The 25,510-nt window shown below is 39.8% G+C and overlaps 1 protein-coding gene across 1 annotated transcript; it reads left to right on the plus strand.

The window, feature by feature from the left end:
- On the plus strand, positions 1,243–15,349 carry LOC109710478 (pentatricopeptide repeat-containing protein At5g04810, chloroplastic). Its single transcript, XM_020233081.1, is given in 11 exon segments — positions 1,243–1,871; positions 1,873–2,137; positions 3,054–3,181; positions 9,310–9,450; positions 9,938–10,024; positions 10,493–10,646; positions 10,795–10,854; positions 11,279–11,707; positions 12,829–13,124; positions 13,591–13,720; positions 14,439–15,349. Coding segments are annotated over 11 exon segments (2,739 nt in total). The 5' UTR covers positions 1,243–1,353; the 3' UTR covers positions 14,970–15,349.

The raw sequence follows: 25,510 nt of genomic DNA on the forward strand, positions 1-25,510 counted from the left end.
TCCTCCTTCCCCTCCGCTTTCTCATGCTTCTTCTACGTCCAACTCTTCTTCGCCCTCCATCTCCACTGCAGCAAATCTGGTAAAATAATTGTTGAAGGTGGAGGCAAAAAGGAGTTGGGCGTAGAAAAAGTACAAAAAAACGGAGAGATAGGAGGAGGAGGAGGAGAAACAGTGTAACTATCTTTTAAAGAGTACAACTTTTGTTTAAAAAATATAACTTTCATCTTAAAGGTTATAGTTTATATCTCAAAGAGTGCAACTTACGCTTACAACAGTACAATTTCATCTTTTCTTTCTTATTATCTAGTTTTTGGCCATTAGTTAATTTTCGCTTTGTTTTAAGCGAACAAAAGCACTTGATCAAAGAGATGCTCCCGTGCACCCCCTGCCTTCTTCACTTCTGACCCCGTCAAGGCCGCGTTGGGACGCCGCCTCCGCTTCCGCCTCCCTTTTCTCTGGCGTCATCGCGCTCTCCAACGTCTCCACCTCGCTCGTCGCTGGTCCCAGATGGGTGCGATGGGCCGCGTGCTCCCTTCCTCACCGGCGAGTTTCTCGGCACTGAAAAGTGCTTCCTCTTCGTCATCATCAGCGGTGGTGAGGACGACAGGTTCTCAGAGATGGGTTTGGTGTATGGAAAATCTGCTGTAGTGGAGGTGGAGGGTGAAGGCCGAGGAAGAGGATGCGGTGCCGTCCTCCTTACCGTTGCAAAGGGCTGTAGATGGTGGAGGAGGATCAGAGAGAAAAAAAAAAGGCGGGGTTGGAGGCGAGGAAGGCGAGGGGTAAGCAGGCGCGAGCGAGGACACATGGGGCGGAGGCGAGCGCAGCCTCAGCGGGGTGAAGGCGAGGAGGGCGGGGGGTGCACGGACGCCGGCGAGAGTGCACGGGGCAGAGGCGAGGCTGGCCACCTCTGCCTCTACCTCCGCTTCCGTCTTCGCCTCCCTCTTCGGAGAGAGAAAAAAAAAAATAACGAGAGAAAAAAAAGGAGAGAGAGAAAGCAATAAGTGTATTTTAGTCAGTTTTCTGAAAATCCGGACCGAATCTGCAAAATCCAAAATAATAGCCTACTTTTCTAAAATCTCAAAATTAATAAATTTTTTAATTTTATTAAAGCTCTACTAAAGTAATTTAAATAATTAATTTCAATCCTCATCACTTTCATTGCCAACACGGTGCACGGATGACGTGGTGGACCAGGGCCACGCATGCTTCCTCTTCTTATCCTCTCTCCCCTCCTTCGCCATCCTTCGTTCTACGTCCTCGCGCGAGGAGCTCCCACTCCCTCCTCCCATGGAAAATCCCCTTAATTATCATAAATAAAAAGAAAATAAGGAAAAAACCGTTGTTTATTAATTCATGGATTTTCTCTCTCTTCCCACCTCCTCCTACACCCCCTCCACCACTCTCTCTCTAAAACCCCCTCTCAAACCCTCCCCTCCCCTCCACCTCCACCTCTCCTCCCGCAAACCCTCTCCTCCTCTGCCGCCGCCGCCGTCGCCGTCGCCTCTCTCCGCCGCCGCACGTCGCCCCTCGATCCCGTCTCTTCCCCAACCTCCCAAACCCTCCTCCTCCAATCCCCTCTCCTCCAAGCTCTGGCTCTCAAGTAAGCTCGCCCCCCCTCCTCCTCCCCCTCCTCCCCCTCCCTTACCTCCACAAGAAGCCCTATCTCCCGATCCTCCCACCTCCGATCCCCCTTCTCCGGCGCCGAGCCCCGAATCTGCGTCGGCAAACGCTGATTTCAGGGAACCCGGTAAGATATTCGTGGGTAACCTCCCGCTCTGGATTAAGAAGAACGAGATCGCCGAGTTCTTCCGCCAATTCGGGCCGATAAAGAAGGTGGAGCTCATCAGAGGCCACGAGGACCCTGAGCGGAACGGAGGAGACGGCGGCGCGGGCGGTGGACTTCGACAGCGTGGAGTTCCACGGGAGGGTCCTTACGGTTCGGTTGGATGATGGGAGGAGAATGCGGGCGAGGTCGGAGGAGAGGGCGAGGTGGGTGGCAGGGTCCGGGGAGGGGAGAGATTTCCGGTCGACATGGCACGAGGAAAGGGATAGGGCCTGTAGGAAGTTCCGGCAGGTTCTGGAGGCTCAGCCAGAGAATTGGCAGGCTGTGGTCTCCGCCTTTGAGAAAATAGAGAAGGTATGAAACTTGTTTCAGAATTCTGAGAGCTCTGAAGAGTCCCTCTGTTTTCAATTAATCTATGTTTTAGATTATGTGATTGGTGATTAGATGCGAAACTTACTTAAATGGTAGCTTCGAATAGAAAATGAGGATGACGCCACCAGTAAAAGTAAATTTGTTCATGCTATGCTGTGACTTAATTTTTCTTTTCTTTCTTTATCTGCGAATTTAAAATTACTTGCTCTCTAATGCTGAACATTGGAATATGCTACAATAGTTTGTTGGAAGAATGGAGGAAATAAACAAAATGGCTGTTAGGAAAAGGAGGACAAGTCAATGTGCTCAATGCGTAAAATGATTTCAAAGAATTTTGGAATTTAGTTTCTCTTAATAAACCCTAGGTGCAGAATTTTGAAGTTATAGACATGAAAGATACTCGCTGCTTTGGGTTCGAGTCTATACGTTTGGAATAAAAAGCCAAAATGTCATAAAACGCATGTAATTGAGAATGCTCTAAGGTGCTGCTAATGAAAGTGCAAATTCCTCATTAAATTCTATGATTTTCCCATAGCAATATGTGTGTCATATTTTTAGTATATATTCTTGATATTTAATTTGTCTTCCTGATGTTTTCCTTTGAATAGTGAGAAACTATGAAATGGGGAGAGCAAATATAGAAATGGGGAGAGCAAATATAGATATCAACATTTACTGTAACAAACGAAAATACAGGAAAGTTGCAATTGGCTGGTACCTTGACCTGCTATTGCATTTTGATCATTACCATCTTACAACGTGTAGTGCAAATCTGGCGATCTGAAGACTTTACATGGATTTACATTTCTAAAACTTAACGTAGATTTGCGTAAGTACAGAGCTACATTATTTGTGCTGATCCTTTTCTAGACTACTTACTATGTTCTTTTATATTTAGCCATCCAGGAGAGAGTATGGCTTAATGGTGATGTACTATGCAAAAAGAGGGGATAAGCACCATGCTCGTGCCACCTTCGAGAACATGAGAGCGAGAGGAATAGAGCCAAATTCATATGTGTTTACAAGGTAATACCTGTTATGCTGCTTGCGTAATTTAAAGTTGGCCAATTTGCATAAAAAATTCACTAGTTTTGAGCTTTTGCAAAAGTAGGCCGTCTTTTTGAATTTTGCAGATTCGAGCTGAATTTTCAATAAACTAATCAAAATACCTTGTTCCCTTTTTTCTTTCCTTTTTTTTTCTCTCGTTCTTTTCGTTCTCTCCTAAGAGGGCGGCAGAGGTGGAGGCGGCGGCTGTGGCGGCCCCGGCCCACCTTGCCTCTGTCGGGCCCACCCTTACCCTCACCCTCACCCGCGCACCTCCCTCCTTCCTCGCCTCTGACCCTGCCGAGACCACGCCGCAACCCTCTNCTCTGTCGGGCCCACCCTTACCCTCGCCCGCGCACCTCCCTCCTTCCTCGCCTCTGACCCTGCAGAGACCACGCCGCAATCCTCTTTTTTTTTTTTTCTCAGACCCTCCTCCATTGCCTCTCCGGCTCTTTACGATAGTAAAGAGGGTAACGCCATGTCCTCTCATTTTTTTTTTCTCTCGTTCCTTTTTTTTTCTTTTCAACCCCCCTCAACCGTCTCCGTGACCCTCCATGATAGTAACGAAAATAGCGCCGCATCCTCTTACTCCGTCTTCGTCGGCGCAGGCACCAACACCAGCCCCGAAGGAGGACTCGGAGTGAGCGCGGATCTGAGCAGAGCCAAGAAAAAAATAAAAAATAAATAAAATAAAAAATAAAGAATAAAATATAATATATATATTTTTCTACAAGAAAAATAAAGAATCAGAGAGAAGAAAAAGATGATGAAGATGCACTGTTTCAGAGGAACATCGCACTGTTTTAAAGAAAAATTATATTTTTCTCAATGAAAGTTGCACTCTTCAGACGAAAATTATACTATTTCTCCTCCTCCACACAAAAACAACGAGGAAGGAGGAAGAGGAAGAGGAGAAATAGTGTAATTTTCATCCAAAGAGTGTAACTTTCGTTCAAAAAGTGCGACTTTTATTCATAAAGATTTAATTTTTCTCTCAAATAGTGTAAGTTTTCTTTAAAACAATGCAATGTTCCTTTGAAATAGTGTAACTTCATCTTCTTCTTTTCTCTCTGATTTTTTATTTTTCTTGTAACTTCTTTTCACTCTCTCCGACCCTCATCACTTCAACACCGCCTCTACGGCCCTTGGCAATGGTAACGAGGGCGGTACCACATCCTCTTCCTCCATCTCCTCCGTCAGTGCCGGCGGCCCTCGGTGATAATAACGAGGGCGGCGCCACCCCGCCTCCGCCTCCGCCTCCGCCGACGCCGGAGAAAGAAAAGGAGAACTTGAAACGGCGGATGAGAAGGACCATTAAATATCATTACTGCTACTAAAAAATGATATATAATGGTCTTTTAAGCAGAAAAAAAAATTATTATTATTTTTTTACTTTTTATTTTTTATTTTTTTCTACCATCTGCATCATCTTTATTCACTCCTTGGAGATGGGCGTGTCTTTTTTTCCTCACCCTTATGGGCGACAAGCACCTCCTCAACAACGACCTCATCGCCTCCGTCCCTCATTCGAATCTGTTTCAAGTTCTCCTTCTCCTTCTTCGGCGCCAGCGGAGGCAGAGGCGGAAAAGGCGGCGCCGCTCTCGTTATTGTCGCCAAGGCCCGCCGACACCGGCGGAGGAGGAGATAGAGGAAGAGAATGTAGAGCTACCCTCGTTACCGTCGTCGAGAGCCGCGGAAGCGGTGAAGGAGGCGATGAGGGTCGGAAAGGGTGAAAAAAGTTACAAGAAAAATAAAAAATCAGAGAGAAAATAAGAAGATAATGAAGTTACACTATTTCAGAGGAACATTGTACTGTTTTAAAAAAAACTTATACTATTTGAGAGAAAAATTAAACTTTTCTGAATAAAGTTTGCATTGTTTGAACGAAAGTTACACTCTTTAGACGAAAATTACACTATTTCTCCTATTCCTTCTCTTCCTTCCTCTTTGTTTTCGTGTGAAGGAGAAACAGTGTAATTTTCGTCCAAAAAGTGCAAGTTTCGTTCAAAGAGTGCAACTTTCATTTAGAAAAATATAATTTTTCTTTAAAATAGTGCAACGTTTCTCTGAAACAGTGCATTTTCATCATCTTCTTTTCTCTTCGATTCTTTATTTTTCTTGTAGAAAAAGGTTTTTTTTATATTTTATTGTTTATTCTTTTTATTTTATTTATTTTCTACATTTTTTTCTTGGCTCCGCTTTCACCCGCGCTCGCTCTGCATCCTCCTTCGGCGCCGGTGTCGGTACCTGCGCCGGCGAAGACGGAGTAAGAGGATACGGCGCTATCTTCGTTACTATCGTGAAGGGTTGTGGAGGCGGTGGAGGGAGGTCAAATAGAAAAAAAAGAACGAGAGGAAAAAAGAAGAGAAAGAGGATGCGGCGTTACCCTCTTTACTGTTGTAAAGAGCCGAGAAAGCGATGGAGGAGGGTCGGACAGAAAAGAAAAAAAGGGTAGAGGCGCGACCTCGGTGGAGTCGGAGGCGAGGAAGGCGGGGGGTGCGTGGGCGAGGATGAGGGTGTGCCGGACAGAGGCGAGATGGGCCGCCTCCTCCTTCACCTCCGCCTCCGCCTCCGCCCCCGCCCTCTTGGGAGAGAAATAAAAAAAAGAAAAACGAGAGAAAAAAAAAGAGGAGAGAGAAAAGGGAACAAGGGTATTTTGGTCAGTTTTTTGAAAATCCGGCCCGAATCTGCTAAATCCAAAAAGGCGGCCTACTTTTGCGAAAGCTCAAAACTAGTGGATTTTTTATGCAAATTAGCCTTTAAAGCAAGGTTTAAAGTGCCGTNCCTCTCCGGCTCTTTACGATAGTAAAGAGGGTACCGCCATGTCCTCTCATTTTTTTCTCTCGTTCCTTTTTTTTTTCTTTTCGACCCCCCTCCACCGTCTCCGCGACCTTCCATGATAGTAACGAAAATAGCGTTGCATCCTCTTACTCCGTCTTCGTCGGCGCAGGCACCAACACCAGCCCCGAAGGAGGACTCGGAGTGAGCGCGGGTCTGAGCAGAGCCAAGAAAAAAATATAAAAAATAAATAAAATAAAAAATAAAGAATAAAATATAAAATGTGTTTTTTTCTACAAGAAAAATAAAGAATCAGAGAGAAGAAAAAGATAATGAAGATGCACTGTTTTAGAGGAACATCGCACTGTTTTAAAGAAAAATTATATTTTTCTCAATGAAAGTTGCACTCTTCAGACGAAAATTATACTATTTCTCCTCCACACAAAAACAACGAGGAAGGAGGAAGAGGAAGAGGAGAAATAGTGTAATTTTCATCTAAAGAGTGTAACTTTCGTTCAAAAAGTGCGACTTTTATTTAGAAAGATTTAATTTTTCTCTCAAATAGTGTAAGTTTTCTTTAAAACAATGCAACGTTCCTTTGAAATAGTGTAACTTCATCTTCTTCTTTTCTCTCTGATTTTTTATTTTTCTTGTAACTTCTTTTCACTCTCTCCGACCCTCATCACTTCAACACCGCCTCCGCGGCCCTCGGCAATGGTAACGAGGGCGGTGCCACATCCTCTTCCTCCATCTCCTCCGTCGGTGCCAGTGGCCCTCGGCGACAATAACGAGAGCGGCGCCACCCCGCCTACGCCTCCGCCTCCGCCTCCGCCGACGCCGGAGAAAGAAAATGAGAACTTGAAATGGACCCGGATGAGAAGGACCATTAAATATCATTACTGCTATCGAAAAATGATATATAATGGTCTTTTAAGCAGAAAAATTTTTTTTTTATTATTTTTTTTACTTTTTTTTTTTTTCTACCATCTGCATCTTTGTTCACTCCTTGGAGATGGGCGTGTCTTTTTTTCCTCACCCTTATGGGCGACAAGCACCTCCTCAACAATGACCTCATCGCCTCCGTCCCTCATTCGGATCCATTTCAAGTTCTCCTTCTCCTTCTTCGGCGCTAGCGGAGGCAGAGGCAGAAAAGGCGGCGCCGCTCTCGTTATTGTCGCCAAGGCCCGCCGACGCCGGCGAAGGAGGAGATAAGAGGAAAAGAATGTAGAGCTACCCTCGTTACCGTCGCCGAGAGCCGCGGAAGCGGTGAAGGAGGCGATGAGGGTCGAAAAGGGTGAAAAAAGTTACAAGAAAAATAAAAAATCAGAGAGAAAATAAGAAGATAATGAAGTTACACTTTCAGAGGAACGTTGCACTGTTTTAAAAAAAACTTACACTATTTGAGAGAAAAATTAAACTTTTCTGAATAAAAGTTGCATTGTTTGAACGAAAGTTACACTCTTTAGACGAAAATTACACTATTTCTCCTCTTCCTTCTCTTCCTTCCTCTTTGTTTTCGTGTGAAGGAGAAACAGTGTACTTTTCGTCCAAAAAGTGCAAGTTTCGTTCAAAGAGTGCAACTTTCATTGAGAAAAATATAATTTTTCTTTAAAATAGTGCAACGTTTCTCTGAAACAATGCATTTTCATCATCTTCTTTTCTCTCCGATTCTTTATTTTTCTTGTAGAAAAAGGTTTTTTTTTATATTTTATTGTTTATTCTTTTTATTTTATTTATTTTCTACATTTTTTTCTTGGCTCCACTTTCACTCGCGCTCACTCCGTGTCCTTCTTTGGTGCCGGTGTCGGTGCCTGCGCCAGCGAAGGCGAAGTAAGAGGATGCGGCGCTATCTTCGTTACTATCGTGAAGAGTTGTGGAGGCGGTGGAGGGAGGTCAAATAGAAAAAAAAGAACGAGAGAAAAAAAAGAAGAGAAAGAGGATGCGGCGTTACCCTCTTTACTGTTGTAAAGAGCTGAGAAAGCGATGGAGGAGGGTCGGACAGAAAAGAAAAAAAAGGGTAGAGGCGCGACCTCGGTGGAGTCGGAGGCGAGGAAGGCGGGGGGTGCGCGGGCGAGGATGAGGGTGTGCCGGACAGAGGCGAGATGGGCCGCCTCCGCCTTCGCCTCCGCCTCCGCCTCCGCCCCCGCCGCCCCCGCCCTCTTGGGAGAGAAATAAAAAAAAGAAAAACGAGAGAAAAAAAAGAGGAGAGAGAAAAGGGAACAAGGGTATTTTGGTCAATTTTTTGAAAATCCGGCCCGAATCTGCTAAATCCAAAAAGGCGGCCTACTTTTGCAAAAGCTCAAAACTAGTGGATTTTTTATGCAAATTGGCCTTTAAAGTTCTTATATTGGTTCTGATTTCAAGAAAGTTACTTGAGTAGGACAGCACGTGTAGGATAATGTGTGTTTTCCCCCTCTCTTTTGTATTGGAGCTCTTATTCCAAAGCTTGGACAATTGGTATAGGATTTAGTCAGGGTAGCCAACAGTAATATAAAATGTTCTTTTTAGACTTTGTTTATGAGATTATGATTTATGACTAATAATCTGGTGTAAGGTGTTTCTGTACAAAAGCAGATTAATAATAGTAGCTTGAGCAATGAATTTTTGTAACAGGATCTAATTTACTTAGAAAATGTCTCTTGCATGTTCTAATTATGTGAAAGTATTCGAATTATCTAGGGTTGCATGACTACTAGCTTATCTTTTACACCAAGTAATTTGACCCTGTACATATGTCCATTGGGGTAAATTGGGTCTTCTGCCAGGGCGGAGATCCTCTTTTCCGCATGTCTATTGGGGTAAATGCACTGCTACATTCTGAACTTAACATGCTATTCGTAAGTTAAGCAGTCATTATAAGCTAAGAAATTAAGAGGAATTTAAAAGCAGTAACTTATCCTTAAACTTGATCAACATGGAGATCCATTTCTTTACATTCGAGCTTTGTCAAACCACCCAAAATGAAAGTTGTGAGAACTTCCTATTCTTCTCCCCTTTTAGCCCCTTTGTGCCTTGTTGTGGTTCTTTAGTCTTGGGGGTTAGATTTCAAGTGTGTTTTCTACTTATGGGTCCTTAAATCCTCATAAAGAAAGAGAAAATAAACCTGTTAGAATCTCCTGTAATCTTTATCTTCTCTGTCTTATATGAATAGGTCGTCAAACTAAAATTGTAATCTTTTTTCTTTTTTTGCTTTTGCATTTTTCTTCCGTGACTCATTTGTCCTATCACCGCTATGTTAAATGAGCTATTTGATCAACATCAGGAAGCATTTATTCTGTTGCTCATGTTGGAATTGTGCATCACCTGCATTAAGTGTAATTTATTTCATGCAGCCTTATTCACGCTTATGCAGTTGATAGAGATATGAGAGGTGCATTATCGTGCATTGAAGAGATGAAGACTGAGGGCCTTGAGCTTACTGTGGTGACTTACAGTATCCTTATTGCAGGCTTTGCCAAGATTAATGATTCTGAGTGAGTTATTATTGTTCCTAACCGGCATATACCAATTTAATCCCTGCAGTTGACCTGGATTTCAAGCTCATCCTCTGACATAACAATGAAGTCCCTGAAGTTTGACCACAATTTCAATTTCGTAGTTTTAATTGAAACAAAGCAAAGTCCGCTGATGATGCTGACATGGTGATTTTTTTTTTTCGGGCAGTAGACTTATAGAGCTTAATTGTTATGAAAACAAAACTTCAGGGACTAAATTTTGACAATTGAAGCTATGAGGGAAAATTTGAAATCAAGGTCAACCTTCAAGGACTAAATTTCTAATTAAGCCTATCTTTTATGTGGTTCTGTTGTTTTATCTGTTTAATTTCTTGTCTTGTATTTATTCATTAATATTGCTTGACTTTTAGATCAGAAGCTGTTATTGTCCCATCATTCGTCGGGCCTTGGCCCAATATATGATTATGGTGGGCTTCTTGCTAATATCCTTATGGTGCTTTGGAAGATCTGCAGATAACTGGTTTGAAGAGGCAAAACAGAAGCTTACGTCCCTGAATGCCATTATATATAGCAACATTATTTATGCTCATTGGTAAGTACTTCAAGATGGATATGAATTTTCTTTTCAAGTTCTGTAAGTTGTATCTGTGAATCTGGTGTAAGATGATGCATATGGCTAATGCAGTTTTTTTCTAAAAAAAAAATTCTTCCAAACTTTCTGTCTCTTTATTTTGGTTCGCTGTACTCGTAAATAATTATTCAACACAGTATTGTTAACTGTTCTAAAGCTATTATTATGAATGCGGTTGTGAACCATGATATATGATACATTTATACTATCAAATGTTAACATTCAAGATTTATTTCATTAACTTCTTTCGTATAATCTCTAGGGCCACAGGGATCGTACAATTCAGCCCTAGGATTTTACCATATTTCTCTTCTTATTAAAAATAGACATTTGGTCAAATTGTAATATGGACTCTTTTGGTCTGATAAAACTGATATTGATCGATGTTGCAGTTACTAATGATTGCTTCAATATGTGCAATCCTTTCAGCCAAGCTGGGAATATGGGTAGAGCTGAAGAATTGGTCCGCGAAATGGAAGAAAATGGGATAGATGCTCCTATTGATGCATATCACAGTATGATGCATGGCTACACAAATATTCAGAATGAAGAGAAATGTTTAATTGTGTTTGAAAGACTTAAGGTTTGTTTGCTAGTAACATTGTTTATTGTGTAATTCTAGTTTAATGTTTCTTTCTTAGTGAAAGTACTGCAAATCTACTGGAGTGTTAAATGCTGACTAGTGGATGCTTAATCTCTAACTTTCATGTGATTGTTTACAATTTATGCAGGAATGTGGATTCACACCTTCAGTTATTACTTATGGTTGTCTTATCAATTTGTATGTTAAGGTGGACTTTTCTTTTCTCGCGTCGTTTGCCATAGTTTATCCTTAACTCTGACTATTTTTGGCTTCTGTACTTGTGTATCCTTATAAAGTTTACTCACTTAACATAATTAGAAATAATTGTGATAAACTGATAATTGCCAGCTGGTCTGTATGCAATCTGATCTTTCACGGACAAATCAAAACAAAGTTGTTTTTGTTAATGGGGAAGCAAGTACTTAAAAAACTAGACAGATAAACTACTTCGTTTGTCGCAATTTGATCTTATAGACAATCAAAAATTTTCACCTGGAAGTTATATCTATCCATAACATTTGTGTATAACAATTCTGTGCACATTATCTATGAGTATTACCTACAAACTATATCGTTCATTTTTCCACTGTCACTGTGTGGCATAACAATATTTTTATTACTCATTTCTACAGATTGGGAAGGTCTCAAAAGCCTTAGAGATAAGCAGAATAATGGAATCATGTGGCATCAAACATAATAGCAAGACTTACTCAATGTTGATCAATGGGTTTATCCATTTAAATGATTATGCAAATGCCTTCAGCATCTTCGAGGAGATGCTTAAATCAGGCTTAAAAGCAGATCGCGTCATATACAACATTTTGGTAGAAGCATTTTGTAAAATGGGTAATATTGATCGAGCCCTTCGTATCGTTGACAAAATGCAAAAGGAGAGATTTAGGCCTTCAGGTAGAACATTTAGGCCAATTATAGAAGGGTATGCAGCAGCTGGAGATATGAAAAGAGCTATGGAAACTTTCGATCTTATGCGAAGAAGTGGTTGTATTCCAACTGTAGAAACTTACAATGCTCTTATTCATGGTCTCGTCAGGAAGCATCAGGTAGTTCTCATGATTAACTTTAAGTACTTTTTTGACTAACAGATTTTTTGCATTTATACTTGTCAAAATGCATGTAATTATGCATACCTCTCCAAAGTGCAAATTTGTCTATATGTTCTTGACAGTATGATATTTCGTTAGATGCCCCTCTGTGATACTACATACATTGTGAACATGCACTCACTTGACTACAGTCGTACCATAGTAACTTTTAAGTCCTGAACTAGGGAATTGAAATGACAAAATTGCTCTTATGGGTGTAGGAATAAGTGGTTCTGTGATAACTAGTTTTGTATGGGGATTTTCTTTTGTGATTGCAAGCTAGGACTACGTTTTATTCCATTGTAAGGTCCTGATAATCATGGTTTTTCTGGATAGGACATTTCACCTTCGAAGTGACTTATTATATTCTGAGAAAATTGATTTAGAGTTGGTATATGCTATGCAGTTGTACATACTACATACATTGTGAACATGTATTCACTTGACCATTGTCATACCGTAGTAACTTTTTAGTCCTCAACTAAGGAATTGAAATGACAAAATTGCTCTCATCTTGCACCAGTACACAGGGTGTGTTTGGATGTAGGAATAAGTGTTCTGTGATAACTTGTTTTATGGGGATTTCCTTTTGTGATTGCAAGCTAGGACTATGTTTTATTCCATTGTAAGGTCCTGATAATCATGGTTTTTCCAGATGGGACATTTCACCTTCGAGGTGACTTATTATATTCTGAGAAAATTGATTTAGAGTTTGCATATGCTTTGCAGTTGTAGATATCTTTCCACAAGTCCCTGTACATCTTTTCATAGTCCCCACCAACCATTTACTCTGATTGTTAGGCTCTTAAAAATCTTGAAATCGACCATCAAGTGTCAAATATTTTGCCAACACCATTCCATGCAGATGGATTTAGGATTATATTGGTTGTTTCATGTGTTTCTGTTAGATTTCTAACATTCTGCAACAGAAAGTAGAGTTGCATGGTTATTTAGACAAATGAGTTGTTTCTAAGGGTATATATTTATAGATTTTTACATTGCAAGGGTATAAATGCAAATAACTATAGTTGAAGGCTTTAATGAGTCGGAGTCCATAATCATTATTTGATGTTTTCTAGGTGGAAAAAGCTGTTGATGTCATGGAAAAGATGTCTTTGGCTGGGATGACTCCAAATCAGCATACCTACACAATTATAATGGGCGGTTATGCTGCTGATGGTGATATAGGCAAAGCCTTCGAATACTTCACAAAAATTAAGGAGAATGGACTAAAACTTGATGTTTTCATATACGAAGCATTGCTTAAGGCATGTTGCAAATCGGGGCGGATGCAAAGTGCTTTAGCAGTCACGAGGGAAATGAGCGTCCGAAAGATTCCAAGGAACACGTTTGTTTACAACATTCTAATTGATGGGTAATTGTTTTATACGTCTTTTCAAAAAATACAATGATTGAAGAGGATTATATCTTTTCGCCATTCTCATAGGGATGACAAATTTCTCTTTACCCTACCTAGAAACCCGACCCTACCAGAACTGGTTTGGTACCCTAGCCTAAAAATTTTTGGGCAGGATAACGGTAAAAAATTTCTTCCTAAATTATTTTCTAGTTGGGTTAGGGTTTACCTGTTTCAGATAGTGATACTACGAATTTGTGCAGGTCAACCCCTAGGAGAAAGGTAAAAAATTTCTCATCCTAAGTTAGATTCTATACTGCCTATTAGCAACATTCAGTTCATTAAGATATAACTTATAATGCGGGAACCATAGCTAATCTTCTTGGCCTTCTTTAAGTATACTACCCCATTTCATTTTATAATAATTGTATAGTTATGATGTTACTATATTTATTTTTGCCTTATCCATTGTCTGCTCATGCAGATGGGCTCGAAGAGGGGATGTGTGGGAGGCCGCTGATTTAGTTCAGCAGATGAAGCAAGATGGAGTTCTTCCAGACATCCATACGTACACTTCCTTCATAAATGCATGTTGCAAGGCTGGTGATATGCTGGTATTCCATCTTCTTTGACATTTTCAATATGTTTATTGATTGAGTTATTGTAATGTGGCTATAATTTTGGAGAACTGCATAATGTGCTCAAAGTTTTAATCGGCTTTTTTTGGGGGGTAAGAGCCCCATTGATCTAAAAGTTGGTTTCTATTATGTCTACATGTTTTATTTTGTTGTGCATAGCCATCATTATAGGAAAAATCAGGTATTATTTATATACATGTTGCTGACAAATATGAATATTTGTGCGTCCTTTGGAAATGAAATTTCTTACAAAGCAGCCTATTATAATGTGGGAAAGTTGGTTTTGATAAGAAATTAGTTATTTTTGAGTTTTTCTCATATGTACGTGGGTATTTATGCAAGAACTCTTTTTTTTTTTTTCTTTTTTTTTCTTTTTCTTTTTTTTTGAGAGAGAGAGAGAGGTAGTATGCCACCCACTACTTTCATTTGTTTTTGGATAAAAGTGAACTGCTGGAAACATGAAGCAACTAGGTTTTGAATTTGGAACCTCGGGCATCAACTATCAAGCCTTTGTCACTTGCGCTAGGGATGGTTAGTGGTATTAATGCATGAAGTTAAGCTAGCTTATGTAGGGCACAAAAGAAAATTTCAGGTTTCATAGTGACAAATATATACATTCAAATGAATAATTTTGCAGGGTATATAGGTGATTTGCCATAGTTATATAATAATTATTGATTATTCTTGCTTACAGAGAGCTACAAAAGTGGTAGAAGAGATGGAAGCTGCTGGAGTAAAGCCTAATGTTAGAACATATACCACCTTAATTAAAGGCTGGGCGCGGGCTTCGCTTCCTGAGAAGGCTTTTAGATGCTTCGAAGAGATGAAACAGGCTGGGTTGAAGCCTGACAAGCCTGCATACCATTGCCTCATGACCTCTCTTCTCTCTAGGGCAACTATTACTGAGGACTATATCTACTCAGGAATTGTAAGTATTTGCAAAGAGATGATCGAGAACGACCTGACCGTCGATCTCCGAACCGCCGTGCACTGGTCGAAATGTCTTCGAAGGATCGAGAGATCGGGGGGTGAGCTCACGGAAGCGATTCAGAGAACGTTTCCGCCTGCTTGGAATACGCATGAAATTGATGAGAAAAATTCTGATTATCTGATTGAAAGTCATGGTGGTGATGACAGCGAGTATGAATTTAGTGATGAGAGTGGGAATGAAGATAATGATGATGATGCCGGTGATGAAGGTGCAATCCAGACACACAAAATTTAGAGGCAGTGAAAAGTTAAAAGGGTTCACAATTACATGTAATTTGGTGAAGTTTGCAGCATGTTTCAGTGACGAAAAGGTATTTCAGCTTAGGAGTAACCATGCAATTGAGTTAAATGGCCATGAAATGTTTGTAATTTTGATCTTCTTTTTTTTTTTTTTTTTTTTTTTTTTTTTTTTTTTTTGCTCATTCTGCATCTCTGTTTAGTAAAACTGCCATGCTAACATGGCTGTTGTTTATTCATTTTGCTTTTGACCGTAGCTGCTGCTTTTCCAATTGTAGAGCTTATTAATGCATTACTAAGTTCGCTTTGTTTGTGATTATGAGATTTTGATGTAGAAAAGTATTGACAGGAAATAGCAACATAAGTTTTGTTGGGGAATTTCATTGGTTCATTTCTTGTTGGTTTGAACTACCAGTAAAAGTGTTTGTAGTTCGAGGAAAGTGTGGTGACTGCTGAAAAGGAATAAAAAAAGAAAATGGAAGCAGTTCAGTAAATTATAATTTAAATTTTGCACTTCAAATTTATATAGATGTAACAATTCCTCATGTAATTTGTTTGATTATTAAAATCCAAAGGCAATGGATATTTCAATTTGGTTATTGATAATTTCGCATTGTTTGAGTAATTTATTGATTATTCATAATTTTTCGTGATTTTCTTGCCCAAATTTATGTACTTAATAATGATATGGAAAAGGGCTGAAAATATATCGTCATCTTCAAATTTTAAAATGTTAAAAAAAGAACGGGTAAATTACACTTTTGGCCCTCAAACTACGAGGCACATTTTGATTTCAAACTTTAATTTATAGCAATTTTGTAGTGTCCCTGGTGTTTTGCTGTTTGCGAGATTTCAACATTTGCGGCTTGTCGACACATCTGGAAAGTGTCGGGACAAGTCGGAGTCGTTTTGGCGCGAGTTGGGTACAAAACGGGTTCAGCGCGATGCGAGAGTGGAGTTCTGACACTGAAATCTGCAAACTGCAGGATTTCAGTGTTGAGTACCGGTACCCCTGTGCGATTGCAGAATTGGATGCTCTCGGGTCGCGTGTGTTTGATGCTGAGTACCGGTACCTGCTTGTTGAGTACCGGTATTGAGCTCGAGTACCGGTACTATATCGGGTTGGTACCGGTACCAAGTATGCGAGGCTGCGGATTGAGGGGCCGAGTACTAGTAACCAAGTTAGGTATCAGTACTCCAACTGGAAAAGTGAGTAGGTAAGGAGCTTTCTGGTCATTTGTTGACGTTAAAACCAAACCAAACCCCCAGCCTTATCTCTTTGTGCCTGGGGTTGATGAAAACACAGGTTGGTTCCCTCTTTCTCTCTCTAGCTTCTTTTCTTCATTTCTTTGGGATTTTGGAGAATCGAGCTTAGTTTTTGTTCGCTTGCCTTTGGAGAATTGTGAGCGTGCGCCGTGGTTGAGTTCGGTGGAGGCCGTTGGAGGTCGTGCGAGCGTGCGGGTTTCTCCGGTCGACTTCTTGCTGACGTTGGATGAGTGTTCGAGGTGGGTTAATGTTTACCGAAATCGTTAGATTTCCTTCTAAGTCCTTGAATCGTTAGCATGTATTATTGGTTCTATTCATTATGTTAGGGCTCAAATTCATGGATTTGTATGCATTGTGATTATCCAAATTTTTGAGCATTTATTTACTGATTCTAGATGAAATTATACATGTTGAACTGAGATTTGACTTAAGAGAAAACTCGTTAAACCTACACTGTCATTTTTTTTGAAAAATTACCAGTTTTAGCTTCAGGAGCTACTGTATCTTTGTATTACCGCTGTTAGTGCGTAGTGGATACTCAGCATAGGGCAGGCTGACATTACGCTCGTGCTGAGGGGCCGAGCTTGTTGTACAGTAGCGTTTGGATTGTCAGATGCTATCGGGGTTGACGGTGGACCCAGATTTTTGTATCACTGCTGTTAGTGCAAGGTGGATGCTCAGATGACTGTAGGTTGAGTTTACGCTCGCGCTGAGGAGCCGAGTGTATTGTTACAGTAGAGTTAGACTGTGTTGGATCTGAAAGTTTTGAGGAGCCCAAGGATCTATCTAGATTGTATCTAACACCTAGAGGGGGGTGAATAGGTGTAATAGCCAAAAACCACAAATCTCAATGCGATAAAAATAAATGCGAAAAATAAAAATCACATCGAGATTTACGTGAAAAAACTCCAACTTGGAGTAAAAAACCCACGGGACCAACACGCGAAAAAACAATTCACTAAGAGAAAAGATTACAAGATGATTACCGACTCCACGGACTCGACCTCTCTTAACCTCCTATGAATCTCGCGCAATCCTCCGGGTTGTCCATGCCCTCATGTTTGAATCCACGAACGCCACGTTCCGAATTCACGAAACACCTCAACTCCGAATCCACGAAGCTCACGATCCGAATCCACGAACCGCCGTCAATCACGCCGAATCCACGACGCCGTCATGAAGAACATTATGTGTATGGTGATCCTTCGCTTAGAGTATCGATGAAAACCAGGAAAGAGAATTCCAAGCGAAGCGCAGATCAAATCGACATATCGATATGAAATTCCAATATCTCGATTTGACCTAAAAGAGGCTAATATGTAGAAAATAGGTTTTAGATGAAATCCTAACCTCTAGGGTTTCTCAAACATGAATTCTCGTGATGCTTGATATGTCAGAAAACCCTAATAGCTTATTTATAGACTTTAGAATCAATTGGAGTCGGATTAGAAAGTTTTCGAAATTTTTACATTGTGTATGGGTACACTTTAAGCTGTTACCGGTTACACGATGACGGAAGAGAAAACCTGCGTAAAGCTGTAACCGATGACAACTTCGCTTGCTGTATCGAAACAGAATGTGTACTGGTACACTTCGAATGTTGTACCGGTACACTTTGCAAAAACCCACAATTTGCATGGTTTCGGGTTTTGCAAAGTACCAACGCACTTTCTAATCCAGTAAACTTTGATATTATGATTCTAATGCCTACAACTAAGTATGAATCACCATAACATAAATTAAAAGCTTACCTGGGCATCGTGATTCACATAGTGAGTTAATTCCGCTTTCTTCGAATTCTTGGATTCTTCGATTTTCGACAATACGCACCGATCCATCAAGACTCCGACTCACTTCACGAAACTTGTCAATACATAAGACTTAACAATCTCCCCCTTTGGTAATTTCGTGACAAAACTCACAATAACTCAAAAATTACATCTTAAAAAAAAAACGAAGTTCAATGTATCACCAAAACATCGAACCCCTCGCATGTAGTCCAAATACAATTTGAAACTCAAAAGTACATCAAAAACTCCTAAAACAGACTCTATGACTTAGACGCAACTAGGAGTCTTGAAATCTTGATTTCCTGCAAAACAATTTATCCAAAATGATATAGAAAGTTGAGACATTCTTACATTCATTGTTCTCAAAATTTCATTGCTTCTTCGAAATTTCATTGCTTCTCTATCCTCGAAATTTCACTCCTCCCCCAATGTCCTTTATTCCTTCTCATTGCTTCTCTATTCTCGAAATTTCACTCCTTCTCCTTTGCTACGATCAATACCTGTTCATCATTGCTCTCCCCCTTTTTGTCAAAAATTGCCAAAGATAAAGCATATAAATAGAGAAAGCATACTAGAAAGCATAAGAGTAGTCATATCATAGTTACAGGCCTAAAAACAAATAAATGCAAAAGCAAAGTAACAAGCACAACTAAACTAAACAACGTCCTAAAAAACAAAGTAGAAAAAATAGAGCTCGAGGAAGAAATCACTCAATGTCCTCGTCATCATCATCATCATCATCATCGTCTCCTGCTCCAGCTCCAGATCCCCTAGCCTCAGGAACACCACTGGATGGTGGAATGAGTGGATGTCACGATGTAGACCTCGTGTAAGTGGTGTAGGTAGGCTGAGTAGGAAACACGTCGTCATGCCTACAGCCTAGCTTCTCCAAAATCCGCTTCATTCCCACATCCACTTTCTTAGTAAGATCAGCCACTTTCTTCTTTAAAGAGCGCACCTCATGGTGAAGTGATTTTACAGTAATCACTCCCCCTGAACTTGAAGATCCGTCACGCTCTGCTCGAGATGGAGGTGCTGAACTAGAAGCTCCTCTGGATGATCCCTTAGTTTGCTGAAATGTCTTCAGTGTGCTTCTTGACTTGGCCCAAGTTACTGCATGAATCGGTCCAAGTCCAGTGTCATACTTTTCACACGAGACATCAACTCCGTGTTCTTGCAGAATCCTCGTGATCAACAACGGAAACGGAAGTAGATCACGTCGAACTGGAGACTGTATAACATGTGCCATTCTTTGCCACATTAGAAAGGGAATATTGATGTTTAACCCGTCCGCTTGCTCAAGATGTCCAAGAAGATATAGAAGCACCAGACGATCCCAACGAATCCTTTTTGTTCCAATTGTAGATTGAACATTGTAGCTCATCACCAAGGAGAGTAAATGATACTCGGGTGTCGCAAGTCCTTGGATTCCACGTATGCATGATTTGTCCGCACTCCATCCTTGCAGATCGCACGAACAACTGTCTCCTAGTGAGACGAAGTCTGATAAATCCCAGTAGTATGGTGAAGTCCTGTCGTGTCAACATGCATGCCTAACAACTCTCCAATCGTGTGTGGAGTGACTAGAACCCTCTCCCCACGTACATAGGTCTCAAAAAGATAAGTCCCGGTCTCTTCATCCTCAGCACACACCTTCCCATTCATGTAGAACTCCCGAATGAGTTCCACACAGAAAGGCAGGGCTGGCAAATGAGCGAGGCAGCTCGCGTTCGACTTGCGTTCGGCTCGATATTCGGCTCGCTCGAGCTCGGCTCGAATTAATTTCAAGCAAGCTTGAGCCTAAGTTTAGGCTCAAAATTAATTTCAAGCCGAGCTTGAGTATTACTCGGCTCGCTCGAATTAAGCTCGAAAAGATCGATATATATATATATATATATATATATATATAGTCTACTATACTATTAATAGTACCAACCACTTGCAATTAGGTTTTCGACCTTTGGACGAAGGAATGTGCGGTTAGAATGATAGTGATTCTCTACGGTTGAGTGAGTGGTTAGTTGAATAATATAATTTAACGACACAAAATTCGATAGTACCAAGCATTTAGTACTATCAATAATATAGTAGTCGGGCTCTCTCTCTCACTATATATATATATAGTCCGGCTACTCTACTTTCTATACTATCTATAGTATCAAGCGTTTTGTACTATTGAGTTTTTTGCCATTAGATCTGTTTATATATAGAGAGAGAGAGTCCGGCTATTATACTATCGATATTACCAAATATTTGATGCTATCGAGTTTTCTGCTGTTAGATCTATCCCTTTAGCCATTTTCATCCGTTAGATTATAATATTCAACTAGCCACCCACTCAACCCTAGGGGGCTACTATCATCCTAACCGCACATCCTTTCATCCAAGAGCCGAAAACCTAATAGCAAGCGGTTTGTGCTATTACTAGTATAGTAGCCTAATTCTATATATATATATGTTCGGGCTACTATACTCTTATAAGTATAAACCCCTTTATACTTATAAATTTTCAGCCGTTGGATGTGCGATTAGATTGATAGTGGTCCCCTAAGATTGAGTGGGTGGTTCGTTAAATAGTATGATTTAACGGATGAAAATGGTTAAAATAATAGATCTAACGGTCAAAAACTTATGAGTATAAAGGAGTTTATACTAATAAAAGTATATATAGTAGCCAAACTCTATATATGTATATAATTATATATAATATATATTTTAATTATATAAAATAATATATATTATGTANTGTTCATCATTGCTCTCCCCCTTTTTGTCAAAAATTGCCAAAGATAAAGCATATAAATAGAGAAAGCATACTAGAAAGCATAAGAGTAGTCATATCTAGTTACAGGCCTAAAAACAAATAAATGCAAAAGCAAAGTAAAGTAACAAGCACAACTAAACTAAACAACGTCCTAAAAAACGAAGTAGAAAAAACAGAGTTCGAGGAAGAAATCACTCAGTGTCCTCGTCATCATCATCATCGTCTCCTGCTCCAGCTCCAGATCCCCCAGCCTCAGGAGCACCACTGGATGGTGGAATGAGTGGATGTCACAACGTAGACCTCGTGTAAGTGGTGTAGGTAGGCTGAGTAGGAAACACGTCGTCATGCCTACAGCCTAGCTTCTCCAAAATCTGCTTCATTCCTACCTCCACTTTCTTAGTAAGATCAGCCACTTTCTTCTTTAAAGAGCGCACCTCATGGTGAAGTGATTTTACAGTAATCACTCCACCTGAACTTGAAGATCCATCACGCTCTGCTCGAGGTGGAGGTGCTGAACTAGAAGCTCCTCTGGATGATCCCTTTGTTTGCTGAAATGTCTTCAGTGTGCTTCTTGACTTGGCCCAAGTTACTGCATCAATTGGTCCAAGTCCAGTGTCATACTTTTCACACGAGACATCAACTCCGTGTTCTTGCAGAATCCTCGTGATCAACAACGGAAATGGAAGTAGATCACGTCGAACTGGAGACTATATAACATGTGCCATTCTTTGCCACATTAGAAAGGGAATATTGATGTTTAACACGTCCGCTTGCTTAGGATGTCCAAGAAGATATAGAAGCACCAGACGATCCCAACGAATCCTTTTTGTTCCAATTGTAGGTTGAACATTGTAGCTCATCACCAAGGAGAGTAAATGATACTCGGGTCGCAAGTCCTTGGATTCCACGTATGCATGATTTGTCCACACTCCATCCTTGCAGATCGCACGAACAACTGTCTCCCAGTGAGACGAAGACTGATAAATCCTAGTAGTATGATGAAGTCCTGTCGTGTCAACATGCATGCCCAACAACTCTCCAATCGTGTGTGGAGTGACTAGAACCCTCTCCCCACGTACATAGGTCTTAAGAAGATAAGTCCCGGTCTCTTCATCCTCAGCACACACCTTCCCATTCATGTAGAACTCCCGAATGAATTCCACACAGAAAGGAGATCGAGCCGGAACACGTCCAACTGGCTCAATGGGGACGCTCTGTAGTAAGCGACCAAAATCTGGAACCTCTTGAGTTAGGTCATGGAAGTTGACATATCGCTCAGCAATGCATGACCTGCTCGAAAATGTCCGCCGCCGCTCCTGTAGAACATCCGTGGCTTGCTTTGATCGTGTCTCTCTTGCACGAGAACTACCTCCATGCGAGGATTCTCCAGCTATGCCTTTGCCCTTGTCAGGACGAGCAATAGGTTCTTCAGTCTCCTCCGGGGAACTTGCCTGGTAATCCGGATCAGACCCGGGTGACTCGCCTGTAGTACGAGTCCTCTTAGAGGCCCCACGATGGCCTCTACCACCACCTCTGCCACGTCTAGCGGCCATCAGCACCAAAATCAGCAACACGAGAGAAAACGCCATTTTTCCTATACAAAAATTAACCTTGCATGAACAAAATCTTGAAAAAATCTGTAAAAATAGCGGAAAAATTTCTAATAATATTAGAACGCATACTAACGCTATTTCTAACTAAATCATGCAAAAATTTTCATTAAAAATGATATTTTATCAAAAATCCCAAAATTTCATGTATATTGAGGTACAGATCACAGATCAGCAAAAATTACAGCGTTATAACCTGATCTAAGTATTCTAGAAGCAAGATTATATGTCCAAATACTGATTCACAGCAAAAAATTGCATAAAAAATGAATTAAAATGCAGATCATGCTTCAACTCGAAATATTTGAAAAAATAGCAAAAACGGGATGAGAATGATTAAATCCGCGCTATAAACTTACAAATCTTGAGGAACAACACGTGGATCTGAAGGAGAAGACCACCTGGAATTTTTAGAAAGAGAAAGGAGGAATTTTGAAAGAGTTTGGGGGAAAAACGAATGCTGTAACCGGATATAAAAGACGCGGCACAGTGTTTTGTACCGGTACACGGTATTTTGTACCGGTACACTTTCACAGATTTCTAAAATTTTGAAAATTTTCATCAAAAATCCCTCAAAATCAAATTAATTTTATAAAGATTAAAGATTGTACTCCACAAATCATTATGATGACAATAAAATATTATAGGATTTTAAAATACATCGAAACATCAAAATTTGAAATCAAAATAACCTAATGTTTCAAACCGATCAAGATGTAAGTTGATGAATAATGATTTTTAGATATTCAATAAAATTGACACCAACTTGTCGCAACTCGTTCAAAATAGAGATTTAACTAATATGGCACCGGGAGTGGCTCTTTGAGCATCTTTTCATCCTATCACCTTATAACTCCGAAAATTCTAAATATTCATTTTTTTTCAACCTTTTCGGCTTTTCAATTAATCTCCATGTGGTAGCTTTACATACTTGCCGGACAACCGGGGTGGTAGCTCTTTCCTACATGTGGTGGTAGTTTTTACACTCCTTTTAGGATGTAACTCTTTCTACATCTTTTAAACATAGGAGTATCTTTTTTTAAAAAAAATAATTTCAAACTCCCCATAAATTAGACAATCTCACAGTTGAAAGTAGTTCTGACAAAATTTTAGTCAATTAGTGAATATCCATCCATCATATCCAACACACACAACCAAGATGAATTAATCACTAAAAGATCAAAATTGATTTCAAATTTTTGATGAATAAATGTATTAAGAATTCATATAATCAATTATCGTCAAAATAATAAAAAGTTGAGTAAAAACGATAATTAATATAAATTTAATTCAAGATGAATGTGAAGTTAAATACCATTTAAAACACTTTGAAAAAATTTAATCTCCCCAAAAAGATGATTTTCAATCATCTCCTTTCTCAAAGAAAAGTTTTAAATGGTATTTAACTTCACATTCATCTTGAATTAAATTTATATTAATTATCGGTTTTACTCAACTTTTTATTATTTTGACGATAATTGATTATATGAATTCTTAATACATTTATTCATCAAAAATTTGAAATCAATTTTGATCTTTTAGTGATTAATTCATCTTGGTTGTGTGTGTTGGATATGATGGATGGATATTCACTAATTGACTAAAATTTTGTCAGAACTACTTTCAACTGTGAGATTGTCTAATTNAATTAATCACTAAAAGATCAAAATTGATTTCAAAATTTTGATGAATATATGTAATCTCCCCAAAAAGATGATTTTCAATCATCTCCTTTCTCAAAGAAAAGTTTTAAATTTTCAAACACCTTTCCTCAAATCAATTTTTAAAAGCAAATTTTACACACGAAAATCATCATGTAATACAATGAATAAAAATATGCAACAAGCACCAAACAAAGCATTACATAAACAATCAAAACAAACTAAGACGAAGAGCAAGGAAAGATATCACCTTTTCGAATCCAAACTTATCGGATTTTGTGTTGTCTTGTCTTGTCAACGTTAAGCACAATTTGCTTTGATTTTTGATCAACTGTTGGTCGTTTCGTCGCTTGAGGCTTCGGTTGGAATTGTTGATGAAACTTTGAATTCCGGTTTGCTTGTGGGAATGGTCGAACTTAACGTTGCGGCTTAGAAGTCCGGTTCCCTCGAGGTACTCGACTCAATTGATTTTTCTTTTGATTCCGTGGGGGATATCGAGTAGTTGATGATGCTGCTTGATAATTCATAGTTGCCGATCGATGTGTAGACATTGCCGATTGATTCTTCTTTTCCTTATTTGGGCAATTCTTTTTGATGTGTCCTTTGATCGATGACATACCTTTTTGTCTAAATTTGTTGAGACTTTAGTAGTTGTCGTTAAATCCTTCTCAACGTACGTTCTTTCATACCCGAGGCCCAACTTGTTCGTTTGACCTAATCCGAGCATATGATCTAATTTCTTTGATCTAGAAGAGAATTTTTGTATGTCGGATTGAAGTTGACGAACTTGATTGGTCAATGATTTGTTGGATGTGTGCGATTCCTCGAATTGTTGCTCTAAAAATCCAATCTTGTCTTTAGATGATTTGATTGTTGAATTCGCTTCATCAAGCTTCTCTTGGAGGATCAAATTATTCTTCGAAATCGATTCCTTTTCCTCCTCAAGAGCTTTATTTATTGTCTTCAAATTTTTGTTCTTCTCTTCAATGTCCAATAACCGACGCCTCAACTTCTTATTGAGCTTGGTCATTTTTTCCACTATATCCTCGTCATTTGATTCCTCCTCGCTTTCACCGATATCGCTCGAAGTACCTTGCACGGAAGGAGAAATACTAGAATTAGAAACAATTGAGGATAAGCACATAACATTAGATGAAGGCAAAGAATTATTAGCAAGTAAAGCAATATGATCATTCTTTTCTTCGTCACTTGAAGATGATTCACTCGAAGTAGAATCATCCCCTTCAAACTCATCTTTTTCATTCGAAGACTTTGCAAGTTTTTTATCCTTAGATTTTAAATTAGAAGAATGCTTAGAGAAGGATTTAAGCTTCGAAGATGAAGGTTTGTCCGATTTGCTCTTTCGGAAATTCCGTCAAAACTTCTTCGTTAGGAGCGGTAATTGATGTTCGAAATCGGCAAGCGAAATATCTCCGTCGGAATCCGAG

This window comes from Ananas comosus, linkage group 5 (genome assembly GCF_001540865.1).
Source record: "Ananas comosus cultivar F153 linkage group 5, ASM154086v1, whole genome shotgun sequence".
In the NCBI taxonomy this organism is placed as follows: Eukaryota; Viridiplantae; Streptophyta; class Magnoliopsida; order Poales; family Bromeliaceae; genus Ananas; species Ananas comosus.